The sequence below is a fragment of the Cupressus sempervirens genome, chromosome 5, assembly GCF_028749045.1.
Source record: "Cupressus sempervirens isolate cs-2001-9-10 chromosome 5, ASM2874904v1, whole genome shotgun sequence".
In the NCBI taxonomy this organism is placed as follows: Eukaryota; Viridiplantae; Streptophyta; class Pinopsida; order Cupressales; family Cupressaceae; genus Cupressus; species Cupressus sempervirens.
Window position 1 is genome coordinate 1,023,363,482 of NC_143122.1, and position 22,338 is coordinate 1,023,385,819.

The following is a 22,338-nucleotide window of genomic DNA, read 5'->3' on the forward strand; positions in this document are numbered from 1 at the left end:
CCAGCGAATCACATCGATAAAACTGGGCGAGTATCCACAAGAGTAAAGAACATTGGAGTTATACTCATGTCTCATGAGCATTAACTTTTCAAAAGAGGAGTTGCAAGTTTGATATCCCATATTGAATATTCAAATCCTAGTATGTTATGTAAGTGATACAAAACTCGCATCAACACAACCATCATAATCAATGTCGGTCTTTAACATGTTGTGAATGTCTAATTGCGATAAAAACCATTAACAATTAGCCTTGAAGCGTGCTTGTCTTAGTTGTCGATTCGTGACAAGAATCCGATTCTAGCACGGAATCGGATCCGTGGATTCGGGGATTTTTTATTTTCCCAGTTATGATTCGTGGAGGATTCGTGTGTATATATATATATATATATTTATTTATTTATTTTTTTTTTTTTTTTTTTTTTTTTAATTTTTTTTTTTAATTTTTATTATATATAAATATGCATTATATATACTAAAAAATAAGAGAAATATACATAATTCTAAAACTAAATCATTTCAAAGTATGCATCTATGAATCTAGTATACTTGATCAATGACATTGATAATTAATCTATTTTCATGATTATAAACAAAATCAACACATTCACATTGAATTAATAAAAGTGAAAGTTTGTAACATCAAAATATAGATCATTAAACTTAAAGTTTGTAACATGATTTACTCATAAAAGAGTCAAGAGTCAAGAATAAAAGTTTTTGATTTAATCATCAAATGGATTTTCAAGAAAATCCGCATCAGAAGGGTACTGATGAGTTGCAAGTACTGCATCTATATTAGTAGAGGAACCCAAACCACCAATAGTACTAGTAGAGGGGATTGTTAACTCATAATCCTCCTCCTCATCATCCACATCAATCAAAGTGGATCTAGCAAGATCTCGAATGGTCATATCTAAATCAGGAGTCTCGGATGCTACATCCCAAAGCTTTTTAGGCCCCTTCTTGTACTTAGGATCCTTCCGTGACAACAATCAGAGATTGTTGTGACAGAACACAAGGTCTTCTGATTTATTTGGAGCCAACCGGTTGCGTTTGACTGAGTGGATAAAGGAGTAAGTACTCCAATTCCGCTCAGCTGCAAAAGAGCTAACAACCTAAAGAGAAATTAAAGATTATCAATACAACAATCACGATAAATAAATTAAATAATAAATTCAAGGAATTGAGAGTGTTAACCTTAAGCTTAATTTTACAAACTTACTTGGGATAGGACCTTTATGGCAAGAGGTTGGAGGTACATGAAGGCTTGCCCATGAAGGCACCACCATTTGATGGCACTCATCCTGCTTCAGTCTGCTATGGCAATAGGGAGGAAATCCTCACCTAAGTTGAAGGCAGCAAATTCACTCCTCACAATTGCCCCAATCTCTGGATCTTGGAACATCTTAACTAGTGCCTTCTTATACCCATATGCAACCTCTGCATCTCTAAATGGTGGCACTCTACCTGGAAGGTTAGTACCTCTGCACTATAGTACCTGGGGATAACAAAAGACAATTGAACACTATCAAATATCAATAGCACAAACATTGGATAAAATAAGCACAAGCATTTGATAAGAAATACAGTACCTAGGGGATAGCGCATATGCAAGGAGGTGCAAAGGTGTGGTCATCTTGTTCCATCGATGATGAACAATTTTTTCCACCTTCTTGTAAAGGGTGTCCTCAAGATCATTCTCCCTCCTCTGTATGGCCTAGGATATCTCTCAAATAAAAAATTCAAATTGTTGTAAAAGAGCGTAAAACTTACCATTTTAATTTTTTCCAACATACTATCCATGGAATCATAAATGTCCCCAAGGCATGGCTCATCACTGTTTGCGAAACAAAGCATTGCCATTATTGGATCGGTGATTTCCAACACATAACTCACAAGACCCCACCAATCCTCATCTAGTATCATTCTTCTCACATTTATGGCCCTTGCTATATTGGAATTCTTCCAAATGCCCCATTGGGCGCTAATGACCATCTGTTTCAATGCTTCTTTTACCTTCACAAATCGTCTCAAGACGATTGTGTGAGAGTCAAAGTGGGTTTCAGCAACCTAAGAACATATTAAACTCAAGTTAGTAATACATTTAAAAATTAAAACATGTTAATGTAAACAACAACAAAAATTAATAATTATGGAATCCAATAATATTCAATTATATAATAAATATACAAATTCACCTCCAATAACTCCAAGTTCGAGAAACTCCTAAAAATTGCTTCTGAAATGTGGTGATTTGTCACAAACATTTGAATCTCTTCACCTTCTTCGTATATCCTTTTCACTCAATCTATTTCAGTGCCAATTGCTTTCATCACTAAATTGAGAGAGTAGACGGTGCATGGTGTCCAAAAGATATGATCATATCTAGACTTTGCAATTATCCCTGCAGCCCTGCAAACTTTTGCATTGTCCGTGACCACTTGGACAACATTATCAAAACCCACTGACTCTATAGCATCAATGACAATGCGTGAAAAAATTTTTGCATCTTTTACTTGCCCTTCACAATCAACTGCCTTCAAGAACATTGCTCCCTTAGGGCATACAACAATAACATTGATCAATGGACGGTTTCTACAATCTTTCCACCCATCCGAAATAATAGACACACCCGATTGAACCCAAAAATCTTTTATTGGTTAAGTTGAGCCTCTACATATTTCTTCTCATCATGTAATATGGTAGTGCACAACTTCTCATAACCAAGGGGTTTGTAACCATGGGGTGCATCATTTACTGCTTCCACCATCTTCCTAAAATAAGGTGATCTCACAAAATTAAATGAAACACCATTTGCAATTAAACAACGTCCAATTTTGTGATCAGCAATGTTTCTCTTTTCATTTTGGAATGCCCTATCTAGTGGGCCTCTCTTGCGGGTGAGTGGAGATGGGTCTTCATCCTCATCATTTGTAGTTGGCATAGGCAAAAAAGGATGTGTTCTTGTGTTTGTTTGATTGGATGATGGTGTTGGCAAATTTGTTCTTTTGGAAGCACCACGTTTTGCTTTTGCAACTGCTCTATAAGTATCCTCTTGCTCTTTTGCTAATGTTGCTATTTGTGCAGCTGGTAATCCCTTCTTATCACTACCCAAACACATGTTAATTCCTTCACCTGCAGGGCCCAACAAATGTAGTTTCACTCAGGAATAGGAGCTTCTATGTTGTATGTTGCAATAATTACATTTCCATATGTATGCCCCACCCCCAGGACATTGTGCAATTCTTGTTGTGTGTCTCCATAAAGGAGACCCCTTATCAATTTTGAAGCTTGGTGATGTAGCCCCACCCCCACCCACTAAGCCTTGACTACTCATTGTTCTTTTCTTCCAATCTAGAAAAAAAAATGAAAGAAAACCATGTTTAACACTTACACAAATTTGAAAATTTGAAAAACTAAAAATAAATCAATAATCTATGAAAGAACTCAAGAATATGGTTGAAATGCATACCTTAAGCACTTCTTGCAAGGTATTTGGAGCTCAACAACCGATCTCCTTTGAATCCAAGCTCTTTACTTCAAACTAGCAAGTATGAGAGAGCAAAATAGATAGTAAATGAACTTGCATTGTGATTTAGAGGGTCGTTTTTAGGGTTTATGGCCTTTAGAAGAAAAAAATTAAAATTAAAAAATGATGCTGGGCCCACTTTTTTGCAAATTTTTTTGGACCCTGCCGCGGATTCACACGAATCCGCGTGTGGATCCTCGAGCATCCGGGCATTACGGATCCACAGGCAGGATTACGGATCCTGCTCGAATCCTCAAGGATCCATATGCGGATCCGGATCCGAGGCTAAACAAACGAATCCGGTAACTAGGGTGCTTATTCTTTGAAATTTAACAAGGAATGTTTGATAGAAGAGAAACCCAATTGCTCATTATTTTTTGGAACACATAATTTAGATACAAATTTGCAAGGAAATTAAATAAAGAATAAACAGAGGCTTTCCTCAAATCTTGCCAAATTCACATACTGACAAATGGTCATATTATAAAGTGCTTCTTTATATTAGAAAAAAATATGTACATATATCTGAAGATGGTTAAGGATACAGCTGAATTCAAAAAGGACAAAGTTTCATCATATAGTTAAAAGCCAGGTCTATCTAAAAATTGTTTTCATTAGGGACTACATATCTATGCCTGTAATGGCTATATCTGTTAACACTAGACAAAAGGATCCCATCAGAGAGAAACTAAAACAATCAAGCCCACAAAATTTCCCTTCTTAATACTAGACCTATTTCATGAGACCTTCGCTCCTTAAATACCAATCCACACCCTTCCAATCAACGCATAAACAGGTGTTTGTCACAGCTAACAAGAACATCCAATTGTGCTTGATCTCCTCCCTTCTATCATAGAACTTCCAGAAGTTCTTTATCTGCAGAATCGGATAAACCCTCAATGGCTAATCATCTACCCCATACTCACAATGCTTAGGAATGCAAAGATTATCGTCAATATTCTCAAGCACTTAGTCTAGCTCTTCCTAAAGAGGGCCTATAAACAAAGCTCGACAAAAGTTGGCTATCACAGCTTTATCTCTATCGACATGGAGCGTTGCTATGAACATGGGTACAATGTCAGAATTGTGTTTTGACCTATCCATCATGTTAGAGAAATCCTATTAACATAATAGCCCTATTAACCAATTTGTTACTAATTTTGACCATCTTCCTAATCTTGAGTTCACGAACTTTCCCACAAAAAGACATTTCCCTTTTCCCCTGCTTCATGCGGATAGGAGTATCCATGAAAATTAAGCTAAAGAAAACCAACTGCTAAAGAAATACTAAATAAACACTCTACATGAAGCTACTTAAATAGGCAATAATACTTCGACTAATAATCCAAAACTCAAAAAAAACATAATTGTATTAAAACTAAATTTTAAAACTAATCAACAATTAAAGTTAATAACATTAAATAATAATTAATTTTAATATAATTTAATTTAATTTAAGTAACAACTAAATTTAATAATATCAAACATTAATTAAATTTATATAAAATTAATTTTAATTAATTAATAATAAAAATTAAATTTATAAAATTAAACTTTGATAAAAGAAATTTAAAATGATTTTTTTTATTAAAAAAAAAAACCCCTTTTGGGGTTTTGTCGCTACAGCAGCCTGTGGTTGCTTTGGCCATCACAACAGCTGTGATGTCATACGATTGTTGTGGCAGCCTTTACTGTTGTTGTGAAAGCAACAGGCCCATGTCATCGTGGGCCCTCCACAATATATTTTCTTTAAATATATATATGGGCCCTCCACAATATATTTTCTTTAAATATATATATATATATATATATATTTTTAATAAAAACAAACAAAAAAATAGTAATTATTAAATTTACTGTTTATAATTTTTTTTTAAACTAGTTTGAAAACAACAATCTAGTAGGAAAATAATCTTTAACCAGTTAACAAAATTCTAGTAATATTATGCTTGGTTTGCTAGCCATGCTTTAGAACGAAGATTATCATTTAATCTACAACGTGATAAACAATTCGTTGATAATTTAGAAGAGGGTTTTTTGGTTGAGTTTTCTTTGGTTTTCTTTCAAACCCTAGTTGATAGATTCTTTCTTTTTCCAAGCTCTTATTGTTGAATTTGTTGCTTGTTTGCTCAACAAGAATTTTAATGATGTAGATCTGTTGTTTTTATTAAACACAACAGTTTTCAAATTCCAAACAAGTTTCAACCCAAATTTCTAAGACATGAATCCAATTGTTCTAGAACTTTAATCCACATATTTTTCCACAGTAATTCCAAACATGGCAGACCCGAAGAAGACAAATAACCAGAAAAGATTTCATCATGGGTTCACAAAACCTACCTTGATCTGATGTTAAAAATCTAGTAAATCTGGTGTGCTTATAAGTTCCTGGTTTTCCTAAGCTTTCAAAATTTCCTCTTTCTTCAATTCTAAAGTTGCTCCTCCAAACCTATGTGGAGAAATGAACTAATCTACACTAATCAAGAGCTCTAGCTTTTTGTTATCTAATTTAGCAAAAGCCTCTCACTTTATTAAATTATAATTGCTTCTTATTTAATTTATCTTCTTATGCACAGTTAAAGCATCTTTTAAATTAAAATATTACTTTATTTTATGTTCCCTCTTTGTTTAATTTAGCATGAAGCTTTGTAGAAAACATAATTTTTATTTTAATTAATAATAGCATTTAAAGCCCATTATTTAAATGCAACTCTAACTTTATTATAATTAAATTAAATAATTATGATTATGCCATATTTAGCCTTTGATATTTTAATTACTTTCAATTCTCAAGATTAGTCTTTTTTTTATAACTAAATGCGCTCATAATTAATTTTTCAATTATTAAATATCATAAACTTCTAATCTTCTCTTTCACAAATTCTCGTTAATTAATTGAATTAATTGATTTTCTCCACTGAATTAACAAAAATAATACTACAAAACCTACAACGTAAACCAACAAGAAGCCCGACTAAAAATCAAAGTATAACATCATACTCAAGGGTTAAGTTCTCGAATTCACATTGTAGATACCTAAAATCCTTTAGAAAATAAAGTATTTTTATTTTTTGAAAAATCATTTATTAATTAATTAATTATTTAATTAATTTATTTCTTTTTATGCCATTAAATCTCTTTATCTTAATTTAAAATATTTAATTAAGGAATCCCTCCCAAAAATGTTTAAATCTTATTTAAACATTATTTTCTTATTTATTAATTAATTAATTAATTAATTGACCAAAAAACTCAAAAAAAAAATTTAAAAAAATTTTTGCCCAAACCTTGGCCAATTTCTTTAAGACCACTAACCTCTTCCAAAATCTTCTAATCCTTCTTTAATTTTGATTAAAGGATAATCCCATCATTTCCTGCCCCTAATCTCAACTCAAAATATTTAATTAAGATTAAATATTAATCCTCATGTTTATTAAAAATGTTTTAATAAATATCTCCTCAACCCAAACCTTTGAGATAAATAAACTTTATTTATCCTCATCCTACGAAGTTCTAGACTCTTCTAGAAAGTCTTCATCCTCATCCAAAGCATAGACTCTTCTAGAAGATGTCAATCCTTATCTTTGACCTTAATCCTAATCCCCCCCCCCAACCTTGTCACATTCCCTAAACATGGGTTAAGACTTACTAACCCAAGCCAAAGTTAACAAATATCTCCTCCTTCACCCACCCTCATTAAATGCCATCCACTTGCCTATCTCTAAGCTAATCCTAAACCATCCTAATCCATCCTCTAATCATTTGCACAATCCTAAGCAAGCTTAAAACCTTCCTAATCAAGCCCAAGTCGAAATTCCTCTCATCTCCCTCAAAATATCCCAACCATAAAACTTTATGAAGCCCACTAAGCCATAAATGACTCTTCCAAGCCCTTTCATTGCTCTTACAAGCCATTATGAGGGTCTTTATGAAAATTTTATCCCTTGAGCCTCCTTTGTTGACTCATCCTTCCCCTTTCCTCCATCCTCTCACCCTGTGACATGTGTCACTCCCTGATACGCTGTAAGGAAGCACAATCCATGTGCTCTCCTCTCATGCAATCTGAGCCCTCCATGAGCTTTTCCCCATCCTTGCATCTTAGCCCTCAATCCCTCAAGCCTCTTGCCTATAAATTGGATCCTTCCCCTTTGCAAAAGAACACAATCCATGAAGTAAAGTCATAATGTCATTTTAAGAAGCCATTTTACATCAAAACCATACACTCACACCCAAATTCCAACTCCATTTGAAGCCCTTTTTGAAGCATAAGCTTGAGCATACATCCTATCTATTTAGACAAAGCCACTCAACAAGAGAGTTTCTCATTGAGAGAGCGCATTAATGGCTCATATTCTCAATTGAGAGCTCATCTTAGTCTATCTTGAAGTTTATGAATTTTGTTTAGTTTGCAGAAGCTTTATTTAAATTTGATTTCTATTAGCATACTAACATTGCTCATATACACACATCACCTTGAAGAATTCAGTTGGGTAGAAGAATCAAATAGTTGTCCTTTTTCTCGGGACAATATAGGCTTGGATATGAGAGTTGGACTTCAAAACTATGTCCTCTATTTTATCATTGAGATAATGTGATTGGGCACGCTCATCCTAGCAATTCAAGGAAGTCGATGCCTCGTACCTACAATCCTGCATAAAAGATGAGCATGTGCATACATATATATCTAAACTAAATAGGCAATGGCGGGAGTGGTGCATCATGTAGATCCCAACTCATAGGTGAGTACAACTCCCTCCCTCAACCACATTAGACATGTCAAATAGAAATGTAAAATGTAAAAATGACATGGACATCATACACATGCAAGTATGGAGTACATAACCAAAAATCTATATACATCATCCATAGAACCATCATCGTGAACATAATTATAATCACTATGTAAAAGCATACAAAACATCATCATCAAAATGAATAACCATGATCAATAGTGAACACATATAATGTCTCGAGTACGAAATAGCTCATGTTATAAGAATCCAACATTAAGTAGTCTCAACCAACTAAGCAACCAAGTATCACTAAATCAAACAACATATGCATGAAAACTGGAGTAAGAGTTTGGCAATATAACTGGAACCTATTGATGTCAATTTTGTACCACTACATAACATATAGCAATTGAACACTTGATATGATATATCAAACACTCAATTCCTCTCTTGAAAAGTAAATACTCATGAAGACATGAAAAAAACTCCAATGTTCCTTACACCTGCATATACTAACTCAGTTATATCGATGTGATTCGTTGGTAATCACGTAGGCGGCCTTATGTTGTTCATTCAAGGATAACTTGGACTTCTGGTGTGATGGTGATGATTTTGTATGAGTGCCAGATGATGTTGATGGTGGTGATGGTGGGGGGTGTGTCTAACAATATTGTTTCTCCTATCCTCCTTCCTCAAAGCTCCAAATACTAAACTACTCACTGCTATCCTCCTACTCCTACGAATGGAAAGATTAGCAAATGGATGAATATCAAATCTAATGAAAGCTAACAAGCAGCTCTACCTCCATAGATGCAATGATTCAAGGGAAAAGACTAGTTCACCACACAAGGCTTCCTAACAAGCCGCTAGGACGCTAATGGCCTAGCTTATAGATTCCTATCAAACATCCACTAATATCACCATGCAACTATCCATCTACTCTTATTCTTACTTAACAACTTTCTCAAAATGAAATTTACTTTAACAACTTCAAAGGAAATCCAACTTTAACTATTTGGAAGTAGAAACCATGCAGTAACACCAAATGTTCTTAATCACCATGCAAGTCACATCAATGATAGAGAGAGGCAATTTTGGTAGTATATTAGCAGCAATTTTCTCCAACCCTTTACAAATGAGAGCAAATGGCCTTATATAGAGGCCCAAAATTACAACTGATGGTAGAGATAAAGAGGCAAAACCAACAATCTAGATTGGATCCTAGAAACCCTAATTAGGGTTGCCACCCCATCCGCCAATGAGAAGGCGCCACCTCATCAATGGACCAATGAAAAAAAAGAAAAAGTGGCAACCACTGAGAACGCACCAAAATGGTAGCCAATCAAAATCAGACACCTATCATACCTAAGAAGAAGGAGAATTTGCCACTTGGGATTACATTAAATGATCTTCTAATATACTTCTGCCCTTTTCTTTCATCTTTTTAGCCAAAGTGATGAACTTGGCTAGCTTGTCGTTGACTTCCTTCATGGGAGGGCAAGGTGTATGTTTCATCTTGAGCTCAGCTAAATTCATCAAGTTGTTTGCTGCTTGCAAGGTCTTCTTATGATCCTTCTCATATTCCTTTGCGTATCCGATAAAGGCATTGAGGGAGGCAAGGGTGCCCAAATATTTCTTCTTGATGGCAACCTTCCCCAACTCATCCAATCTTGATCCAAATTCTGTCTTATTGACGCTCTCCTCTTTGATATCTTGAATCATCCCTTTGGTCTCTAGCCTCAAATATTTTCAAATCAATTCCTCCAAATTTGCTCTTCCTTGAAATTCACTCTTCCTTGAGATTCACTTTTCAATTTTCACCGCCTCTAAATCAAATAAAAGAGGTAGGACCCCATATAGAATTGCTTTTGATTTTGCACGGTCCTAAGTTGCAACTCTAAATTCTTGCTTATAATCCTAGCCCAATCAAATCTTCTCTTCCCATTTTCAATTTCATCAATAAAATAATACATCTAGTTTTTGAATTGCCTACCTTGAGCTAAGCCCATGATCTGGCTAAGAAGCACAATGAGATCGCCATACTCTGATTTGAAATCTAACTTGGTGAGCTTTGATGATTTGGTGACTCCCTTCTTGCCTTCGTCTAACCAGTTCTACTTTAGATGAATGAAGCAAGCCTCCTGATTATCCTAAAATAACTTAACCGCCTGATCCATCATTACCACTGTCATGCTTTTGTACTAGGGGATATTGAATGCCTCTTCAACCACCTGTCCGCCAATGTTGGCTAACATCCTCTTCCATTCACCAAAAATGATGGATTTACTAACCAAGTCAAATCAAGTTGCACACTCCATGACCAATTCCAGATAAGGCAAGGTAGGAGGAAAGGTCATCGCCTATACAACTTCGCTTCTGTAAATCTTCTTTGCCATGAGAGATTGTCCTTCCTTCAATCTGTCCTTTAATTGTATCATATTTACTGTGCCTTTATTGGTATCACTTATTTTCCTCACTTTTAAAAAGAAGGCAATCTTAGGCATCATGTTTTCCTTGTCTCTTTTAGTATTCATTCCCTTTGGGTTCTTGCTTGCACTAACATCTACCATCCTAAACACTTATTTCTGCCCCTTCATTCTAAGTGATATGGACTACCCTTATCGATCTCCAACCTTCTTTCTACAATGGATTCTAACTTATTTCTGTCTCGCCAATCCCTATCACTACACTTATTAATCTTCAATCTTCAACCTAGGGGTGGGACTACCACTTATTTCTGCCTCTTCGTTAACTTAGGATAGACTACACTTATATCTCCCAACTTCATTCCTAGGGTGGTCTAGCTTATTTTTGCCTCACCAAATGTCCTATCATGAAATCTACACTTATCTCTTCAAACTTCAACCTATTGATGGGATGATGAAGTGGTGGATGATGAATGCAAGAAGAACATAAGGGAAACGAAACCAAGCAAGAACAAAGAGTAAAATCCACTTTTAAACCAACCTTCAACTCTAAAATGAATTGAATTTTACCTTCATTTCACCTTTACCAATAGCCGGGCTCTCTTTGAATTTGGATCAAACCTTTAAAAAATCAGGCCTCTGAAAGATCCCCGATAGATGCCCTTGCTAATCTGCTATAGTTTTTAAATTAATAAACTATATTTTCCTATGATTTCTTTGATGGTCTTTGAGAATAGACAGAAGTTGCAGAAAGTTTTGTTTTTGTTTTGTGTTTTTTGATAGTTTTCACAATAGTAATGAATAATGAACAATAAACATGAGAGGAGACTGAAAATAAATAAGAACATAGAGTCAAATTAGAATTGCTCTAAGTCGTACCAAGCAGATTTCTGATTTATAAAGCCAAACAACAAATCCAATGCAGTTCCAAGGAGCTTACATCCAACAATGATGCCAAACTACTGCAAGTGGTAGCCGTAAGACTGCAAGGAATCATGTCCCAGCTGAAAGAATCAATCTGTAACGCTGAAACCATAAATCTGCAACCTGAATCTACAATAAAGAATGGTGTACTCTATCCCTAATAGCAACGCACACTGTCTGAAGAATCCAATGCCAATAATTGTTGAGGGCTACATCCCAGCCAATCCAAAACCTGGGGTTTGCATCCCAAATGAAGAATTGCTCTCTCAGAGTCAATTCACAAAAACAAGTTTTTCAATATGCAAAAAAATGATCTTAGAATGAAGCTTCCATCTCCTTATAACCCCCTCTCAATTGCAAATCAAACCCTAAGTGTCTCCAAGTGGTCTTGTGTAGTGAAAATGTTATAATTTCTTATTTGAAAGTGGTCATGTTACTAGAAAATGACTTTTTCCCTCATAGATAGAATTCCATTCACTGAAATGCCCTGAGATCAAAGAGAAAGATTTAGAGAATTTTGAGACTTTTCCAACGAGCTATCACACCATAGGATGCACATCCAGATGAGGCTAAAAAACCCCTTATTACTCCAAAATGGCTAAAACTTAACCTTATTTAATTTATTTAATTACCAACTTAGGAAATATTTAAATATATTAAAATATTTTCCAAATGGTCCCAAAAGGCCCAAAATGACCAATCCAACATGAATCTGACCTTGTCACCTGTCCCTAACTGATGCCGAACAAGATGGGTCAATTGGCAGTCCATCCCTAAAATCTAGGGATGCTCCTAAAAAGTAGGAGATTGCCCCAATCAACCAAAATTGAGTCCCAATGACTCTCCCCTACTGTGTGCACCTCTAAGAGAACTGTCACTGTACTGGGAATTCGTCCTAAAAAATAGAAATGCCTCCTAAAAAATAGGGGATGCACTCTGAGTCTCCAAAACGTTCGCTGATGTCTCCAAATGCCTCCTAGACCACTCCTAGTCAATCCTTACAAATTAGGAATCCCTCCTAAATTGTAGGAAACTGTTGTCTACTGCTCTAAACTACTTGGGAAGCTCATGCATGACTCTCAAAGCCCCTGGGTTGGTTCCCTCTATGCTCTGCTGGCCAATGGAAACCAGATAATAGACCAACCTTGCTAGAAATGTTGTCACTAAGGAGGGGCAAAAATAGGGGACATGACAGCCTCCTTGCAAAAAAAATCAGAATTTCGAGCTCACTGAAACTGCCCACACTTACCCAAAAATCGGATCTTCAATCATGTATCCTCTACCAAATAAAGTTACCCAGATCTGATATTGAAATTGTAGCTGTAGCAAGAAAATCAGACTCCACAAAAATCACCAAACAAGAGGAAAGCACTTAGGTCTGCCCCAACAAAATCGCCAAGGTCTGAAATTTGTTCAAGTTGGAGGAAGGATAATGCCAAATACATGAAAATCTGCCCTAAGGAAAATCGGCTAGAGCAGAAAATTGCCTCCTTTTAGGAAAAATCGCCAAGCATAGAAAATATTCGGGTCTGCTCCATCATTGCCAAGGTTGAAACCTGCCCTCCAAGAGAGATCGCCAAACACAGAAAGCTGCCCTTCCTTAGAAAAGGGCCAAAGCATGTGAAATCTGCTCCTCCAAGAGGAAATTGTCAAGCACACAAAGCTGAGATGGGATCAGATAATGGGAGAGGAGGAAGCCTCTTATACCACACTCCCTTTACTCCTTGAAGCTGGCCGACTAGCCCTATAGGAGAAGAAAATTAAATTAGTGTCTAATTAATGGTCCTAATTTAAATGCCAAGCCAAAATTAATTTTGTCTATAGTGAAATTTGCACATTTAATTGCCGGTTAGGACCGAAAATTGCAAAATAAAATTAAGAAAACCTTGGAGATGTTAAAAAATTTCATTTAATAACGTTTTGGTAACTAAGATATCATTAAAATCAGATTGAAATTGATTTTTAATTTTAATTTACCAATCTTTTTTAATATTTTTAAAATCTTCAAGGCAATTTTAACCAATTTAATGCAAAATTTTGCAATTAAGTCCATTTTCAATTTTGCAATGCAATTTCAATTTTTTACCAAAAATAAACCATTTTTCTAACATTGAAAATCGATTTTTCCAATTTAATTTCACTATCACAAAATTTTCTTTTTCACCAAAAATTAAAGATTTCCAAAACAATTAGATCTATAAAAAAAAAAATTTTGAAAATGCTCAAGTCTATACAATTGTTTCCAATTTCAAAATCTGTCTAAGTCCAAAAATTTGCAAATTTATCCTGCCGAATATTGTTCTAACCATCGAAAAAAATGTTGTCTTTGAAATTTGCTCAGCCTAGGGATAAAATTACTCACTCCGGAAAATCAAGTTAACACCGGGTGAAAAATGAATCTAACCATATCCCTCCCAGGCCAAAGGTGTCCAAAGTGTAAAATTTCCAAATTAAAAAAAAAAATTTGGACAACTCCGAAAAAATTCACTAAGGTAACCAAAAAAGGGGGTCCCCAAAATTTTGGGGTGATGGTGTGAAAACCAAACTTGGGTATCCACTACAATACCAATATTGAAATGATTGTGAAGTGGAGAAATGAATAATCATCCTTCAGCTGTAAGAAAAGGACCAACATAATCAATTGAACCACTCTAATGCCATTGCCCTAAATGGACAAGTGGTGGCAATGTTGGATCATTTGGAGATCAAAAATATACTTCGAACACAAGGTGTCAAGAGAGCTACTAATGCATCTAAGTGTAGCTGTACAGCACAGTTGACTAAAGCGGGTATTGCAGATGCTTTTTGCATTGTGCTCCAGAAATAGAAGACAGCTGACCATTTCTTCTATAAGTGTGAAACACTTGTGTGGGGATGACATGATTAATTGAATTCCACATTATCAACAATAGCTGAAAAGATTATTGCACATGGTTTGGTTGGTAGCAATCTGGATAGAGGAGAGGATGCCAAGTTCTGTCCTCACTCAACATGACGAGGTTGTGACTATTTAGAAAATATTTCACCTTTACTATACAAGCTATGTTTGAGTGGTCGCCCAAGGATGTGAACTCTTTGCCTTTTGAAGTGCACACCCAAGTGATCTCCATCTTTACTTGTGCAATAGTCCAAAACAATATTGAAAAGACATTTGTTTATGATTTGGTTGACAGAAGTCTAAAGTAAAATTGAATTAATCGTGTCAGTTATAGTTGAAAAGATTAATGCTCATGATTTGTTCGGTAACAATTTGGTTGGAGGAGAAGATTGCTGGGATAGTTTTCAGAAATATATATCCTCAGTCAACATAGGGAGGTTGTGACTTCAGAAACTATTTCACCTTTAGTATAAGCTTGAATGGTTTCCCAAGGATGAGAATCCTCTTCTCATTGGACTATACAGCCAAGTCATTTCTTACCTTGCTTGTGCAGGTAGTAATTTTTCTTCAAATTATAGTGCTTGATTGGTGTGATTTTCTCTTTGAAGTAATACAAGATGCATTTCTTCAAAAGATTAAAAAGATGGATATTTTTCATACAAAAACGATGAAACAGCATAAGTAGTGACATGTATTGGAACAGCGCATGTGCAATAATATCATCTCACAAAATGAAAGAGGGAATATTTCTTGTAATTTTTAAACTGCTTCCATTTTAAGTATCTATCAGATTCGCAAAAACATTTAACTCTACCTCAAATCTAGTGACAGCATAGATATTCTGTATCAGTTGTTTCTGATCATACCATATACCTAAGGTCCTAAAAAAAAATTAAAACAAATCAAACTTAAATTCATATAACCCGTACTGACCTTTTCATCATTCTCAAAATGCTCTAACTTTGACAGTCGTCCACTCTGAATAATCTCTTGAATCTGCCACGCAACAATTTGGTTATATAATTTAAAATAATACCACTTTTTCCGGTAGAATAGTAAGGTGAATAAAACATATCAAACAGATGAGCTCAATTTGTAAATCAAGGATTTCATGAGGAAAACTTGTGTTCAAATTTCCAAGAGACATTTTATATAGTTAAATGTATAATGTTTAATTGTATAGACTTCGTAATGAATCTTGGATGTTGTGTACTCTAGTAAAGGCCAGGGGTAAATCCTTGTTAAATTTGAAAATAGAAAAACCCCATATCATGCAATTAAAGCTGAATGGAACCTCGGAGGATATTACCAATCAAGAAGTGACTGAAATAATAGAACATAAAGTAGCAAAACCAAGCCTCAGAATGAAAAAACATAATGTCATCACCATCAAGAAGTATCTTGCCTTTAAAACACAATCATCAAGTTATCCAAATTATATTTAAAGCAATGAAATAAAATATCTTAATTCTAATGCACAAAACATTTTAAAAATAAATCTATAAAAAGAACAAGATTTATAGGAATATAAGAGCACCTCTTGTGATTACAATGTTTTACTATGTACTATGGAACTATATTTTAATTTTGATTTCGGCATTGTTTATGGTTCAAAAATCGGGCCATTTAATGTGATAAAACCAGCGTTAAAAGACTTGGTGAGTCCTTAACGGATTGCGAGTTTCGAGGTCAGTGGCCTCTTGCCTCAGAGTCAGCCAAGTCTGGGCAAGTTCACAACCACTAGCCTCAGACTCGGCCGAACCTAGGCGAGTTTTGACTGGACTCACTGAGTCCATGAACTCGCCAAACTCAATGAGTCTTGCTAGTTTGACTCCATTGTCAACTAATAATAAAATGTCATTAAAAAAAAGTTTTCTTTTTTAGGTATGTATGCCATGTCTAAGAGCTAACAAAGGTCATTCTACCACTTGGAAACACAAACAAGAGAGAAAAAGGCTTGGGAGAAGAGTATTGAGGTTTTAGGAAATAGATTAGCGAATTGGCTGGCTCTTGGACACCGACACCTTGTCTTCATCAAAGACAGATCTTAGGCACCGACACATCGCCTATTGTATTAGAGGAGGTTGATCCACAAGTAGGGTGGAACATTGAGATTGATGATCCTGTATTCACTAATGAAGACATGGAGAGGGTTGATCAAGTCGTTCAAGAAGCAGGAGCAGTAGCAATGCAATGGAAGAGACTAGAGCACAAGGAAACCCAATGCACGACCCTAAGGTTGAGAGTGATGGAGATGACTTTGATGATGAGGTTTATGAGGATGAGGATGAGGATGACAATGACGATGAGGAGGATGAGCATGTCCCGAAGGTTCAGCCCTCAACACAGGGAGAGAGGATGGTTATAGAGCATTCCATCACCTATCTTAGGCATACTTGTAGGACATAAGCTACTATAAGCCTTATGTCCTATATGCTCTAGCTTTTATTTTGATATATGTTTGGAGCTTTTGATTTCATGGATTTCTTATTCCACGAATACTGTAGACATTTGATAGTGACATTATATTTCTGTTATGTTATTAAGTTTAACTAATTTCCTTTGAAAATTCGAATTTATATTTATGTAATCTATGCAAAGTTGTATATGTGTGCAAACTAGCTTCTATTTATCTCAAATACTTTGTATGTGATGTTAATTGACTAACTAAGCCATGAGAAAAAAAATCCTTAACAACCTTTGAATTTCTTGGGTTTTTCGATTTGTCAAGTCCCTGTTGAGTTTGGACACCAAGTCAAAGTCCGAGCCCTATCTTGGCTTGCCAAGCCAAAGGCTTAAAACTATCGAATAAGCTTTCCAAGATTATTTGTCTTACAATTAAGTTGTTAAATATTGTTTCTCAACTCGACATACTAAGTGTTCAACCACCCCCCCCCCCCCCCCCCCGACCACCTCCCTCCTCCCAAAAAAAAACTTAGTTTGTCCACTCACTCAGAAGTTGAATATGACACAGTTTTGTGTTGAGGTTTCAACAAAAATTATGCATATTGTTTGTAGCTTTTGGATCTATTTGTTTGCAATTTGTTTTATATCAACATTTTGGATCATACTGCATGATCCATCATCAGGTTGCAAGAGAGTTCAACAAGAGAGAAGGATTTTCTCCTGTTGAACTTTGTTGCATCCTAATGATGGATCACAAAGTGTGATCCAAAACATTGATATGGAAAATATTGCACACAGTCAAATCCAGAAGCTACTAACAATATTCATATGGATTGTGGAAATCTTATAGCACTAAGAAATTATGCATTCATATTCCAATATTGAAGCTTAAAATAATAACTGAAAACTATAAAGAACCCAACCGGTTCTAACTTCAATTCTAGTGGTTTGACATTTTGTCGAACACTTATCATGCAAGCTCTCATACCATTGTAATAGCCCTAATGGCTCACTCTAGGATAATGTTGAAGAATTGTATTCCTTTTGTGAAATTTTGCATTTTTTTTTTTTAATATATATGTTTTTTTTTAATAGGAAATGTCACCACAATGATCTCAATTGCAATTACCTAGATTTGCAATTATCACAAAGCATGAACATATAAGAAAAGAGTAGCTTATTTAGGAACCTGTATGCAGTTTGGTGTTGGAAATTAGGTGATGAACAAATTTGAAATGTTCCTTCAACAATCACAGCTGCATAAACTTCAGACGCAGAGAGCAGTAGACAACTCGCAGCCCAGCAAAATGATCTGCTGCCCACTATAGGATCAAGCTCGGCCTTTAAAACATCAAGATCGCCCAGCTTGTAACTTTAACGCTGCTTTTGTAGTTTAGTTTGCAGCACATATACACACCTAGCAGTGGCAAAGCTGACATGAAGTTGCAGAAATTATAAATGCCCAACACTAGTCTCTTCTCTCTCCAATCAGCAACGAAATGCAGATCGCTGCCACTATATAGTTATTCAAAACAACACCAAACTTGAGGTATGCAGAAAATTACCCATGCTAAATAGAAACCCTTCTACCTAAATTGGGAAGAGGGATCTCTAGGAAGAAGACAAAAACAGGTATAATAAAGAGCTAATGGATGATAATAACAAAAGAACATGTGTATCATAGGGCCATTGAGATAAGATAAAATAAGATAATGATATTAATGTCCAACAAAAGACCAACAAATGCTCTATGAGATTGCAGGATTACAACAATGAGGCTGACAGCAGCAGGACCACACAAAGGTGTCCGAAAAATAAATACAAACAACAACAAGAGAAAGCAAATAGAGAACCGGAGAGGAGGCCAAGAGAAAGACTAGGAGTCCTTTCTAGGTGAAAAGAAATCAATCACTAAATGACAAGCATGCCAAAGAGTAAAGGCTCCACTCTATCTATGGCCACTCATAGAGGAGTGTCGCTGGTGCAAATATCCGGTCCGGGATCTAACACATCTAGAATGCCTGGTAGATCTAGTGGAGCTAGAAGGCCTTTTCACACCACGCAAAGGGGATAATGGCGTGAAAAAGGCAGTAATGAGCTGAGTACGAGTGTCGATGTGAAAGTAATGACTGGATCATGCTATCACGGAGCATAGTGGTCTCCCGAAGATAAACTGTGAGGCAATGCGGATCATAGTAGCTAAAGAAATCATAGAGCAAGAAGCATTCCTGGAACAAACAGAAAAATCTCCCTCTAATCTCATAATAAATGGGGCAACGGAAAATGAAGTGTCTCAGTCTCCGCCTCACCCAAAGTACAAAGCCTGCAGATCCGCTCCCCATTGTCGATATGATGGTTAGTCTAAACCCGAAGACAGTGAGAACCAACTCTGAAAGACCCCAAAGAGATACGCAAAGCATGAGACCACCTCTGGGAAAGATAGCTAGGACGAACAATAATACCATCAGATATCTCCAAAAGTACTTCGCATAAAAGGACATTTGTGGGCGTAGTCCACAGGAGGGTTAACCCAGGTAGTAGCAATGTACTATCCATAGATGTCAAGTCTGACATGCTCATTCAACTCCTACCTAGAAGGGAGAAGATGAATCGAAGCATCCAGCGAGAACTAAAGGGGGGGGAGGTTGTCAATATCAATCCCAAGTGAACCAAGCAGAGAAGAGGCTTGTACATACGAACAACATACATGAGAACCAGACTCAGCACTCGTAGTAGACACAAATGAACAATAAGCTAAATAGAAGTATCGATCACAATCACCAGCATGATCTGCAAAACCACGAAGACGATGGAGGAACCAAACCAAATCAAAAATTGCCACAAGACTAAAAGGATGAGCGTCAAACTCCGCAAAAATAACACTATGAGGAGTAAACTTGTGGCATCTAATAATGCGCCTCAAAAATAAAGTCTGAACCCGCTCGATCGAGGCCCAATCAGAACCAAGAAGAGATGCACCCCAAACCACAGAACCATATAGAACAATAGGCCTCACAAGGGAGTCCAAGAGAGATAACTTAGACGAGGTATCCTGAAAGTGGTTCTTGAAACATTGTTTCTCAAGAAAAGCAAGAGAACCCATGCCCTTATTAACTCTAGGCTGAATCGCTTGCCTTCCGAAAATATTAACCCCTAGATAAGTATAGGATGTAGTTATCTCAATCTCCTGGCCCTGAAAAAAGAAATGGAGATGGGAAGTCTTTAAACAATTAAACATCATGATCCGAGTCTTACTTAAGATAACCACAAGCTGTTGTAGATCACAGAAGGAAGCCAAGCCATCAAGAAGCCTCTGTAAACTGTCTGGAGAGGAAGCAAGGAAAACCACATCATCGGCAAAAAGAAGGATGGAGATCAGAATGTGGTGAAGATAGCAGCCATCACCAAGGAGCGAAGACCTCCATAGGAAATCCTCGAGCTCATCAATATATAACTCGAACAACGTAGGAGAGAGAGGACAACCCTACTTAACCCCAATAGTGTTATGGATCGGATCCGAGAAACCCTCAAGAGTCCTGAATCTACCAATCACAGTCTCATATAGTTTTATGATAGCAGTATGTCACATCTCAAAATATGCTAATCTCCCTAAGCCTCTCAAACAAAGCCACCGTGGGAACGGAATCAAATGCTTTGCGAAAATCATCAAAGGAACGATAAATCTTCTCCTATCTATCTAGCCTCCTCAATAATAGCCCGTAGAGTAAAGATGTGATCTATAGTCTAATAGTCTGCTCTGAAACTAGCCTGTCCTCTAGCCCAATAAGCAATCCTGTCAAGCTCACCAGATAACATAGTATTAAGGGTTGTCGCATATGGTTTCGCAAATGTGTACCCAATCATGATGGTTCTGTAGTTTCCTGGATCAAAGACCGAACCAGTCCTATGAATAGGATAAATCAAACGCCTAGACCAGGAATTCGGAAAACCAGTGTGAAGAAGAAAAGAGGGAAGGATTTCTTACGAATGATGCATCTATCTATAGGCTAATATAAAGCAAATGGATGATATTCTACATGCCCATGGCAGCAAACATTTGCAAATCTTCGCCGCTTGAGTGTTGGCAACCATAGGTATACATATTATTATCCAAGGCTTTATATTGATGTATGGGTAAATGCATCCTAAGTAATTAAATTGATGGGGGTTAGTCACCATCCTAAATGCATTAATAATTATTTGGTAATTCCCTTCCATTATAAGGTTTTTATACCCAAGGATTTGCATAATAACAAACCTTTACATAGGGCTTCGATTTCAGCAATATGTTTGTAGCCCTACCAATAGGCTTAGCCAACTTGCCCCAAATCTTGTTTTTCCAATCTAGGATGATGCATTATATTCCCTCAACCCCTAGGTTACCATGTAAGGCTCCATCAAAGTTGAGTTTGTACTAGAGAGGGGAGGAGGTATCCATTTGCAAGAGGTATCCATTTGCAGGTAATCCTAGCATGAGCGGATGATTTACCTCCTTTACCATTGATTGGGGGGATGATGAGGTTAGGCCATGCTTTCCTCATATCATTATCCCATATGGATAAAAGGCTATTGTCATTGTTAAGAAATATTAGTCTGTTATTGACAACCTCAATAATGCATGCCTCAATCTTGTTAATCAATCTCTCAACACTAATTTTGGAGTCCTGGAAAATCTTGCAGTTTCTCTCCTTCCATAATTCCCAAATCATAATGAAGGCGGCTATGATAGTAAACAGAAAATAAGTAAAATCCTTGACGGGGAGAGGCCAACTTTTAAAGAAGTCAAGAAGAGATTCAAGAATTGCGAGTTGGGATTGGACTTTTCAGAGAATCCAAGACCAGTAAGCATACGCATCAAGGCAATGTAGGCCGATATGGTCGATTGATTCAGCATCAACTTCGCAAAGTGCACAACGTGACGGACCTTCGAAACCTAGCAAATTAAACCACTCTACAGTAATAATGTCTTTCTGTAAGACAGTCCAAGTAAATATGCCTATTTTTGGAAGGCAAAATTTATGCTAGCAGAAATGAAGTGGGAGATCCGAAAGGGGCTAATTTTGACTATTGACCAAAGATTGATACCTTCTTTGACTATGTAAGAGATGGATTTAGAGCCTAGCTAAAATAGAGAGTCGCTAAAATGCTTAGGGGTAATGCTTCTAGAAGAAAGTGTTGAACGGAGCTCTTCTTTGTCTCTAGGAGATAAGGGACTATTGTTGAGGGATCTCCAATCCCAACCTAGGCAAGGGTCGTTGAAAGGAAAGGTTAAATAATTGTCAAGGGTGGGTACCCAAAGCATCAAAAGAGTTTCTCTCATGTGGGGAGAAATAGATTCTAAAAGAAGGGAATACCCACCCCAAGGATCGTCCCAAAATAAGGCCTTGCCCCCCCATCTAACATCCGACAATAACTTGTTGGAAACAATTTCTCTACAATCCA

General features: G+C 36.3%; 1 protein-coding gene across 1 annotated transcript in view; it reads right to left on the reverse strand.

The window, feature by feature from the left end:
- The window catches only part of POL{LAMBDA} (DNA polymerase lambda (POLL)), a 238,720-nt gene that overhangs the window by 170,252 nt on the left and 46,130 nt on the right, over positions 1 to 22,338 (reverse strand). Inside the window, exon 6 of the mRNA XM_089833317.1 lies at positions 15,424 to 15,486. Coding sequence (XP_089689443.1) covers positions 15,424 to 15,486 — 63 coding nt within the window. The remainder of the gene's footprint in view (positions 1 to 15,423; positions 15,487 to 22,338) is intronic.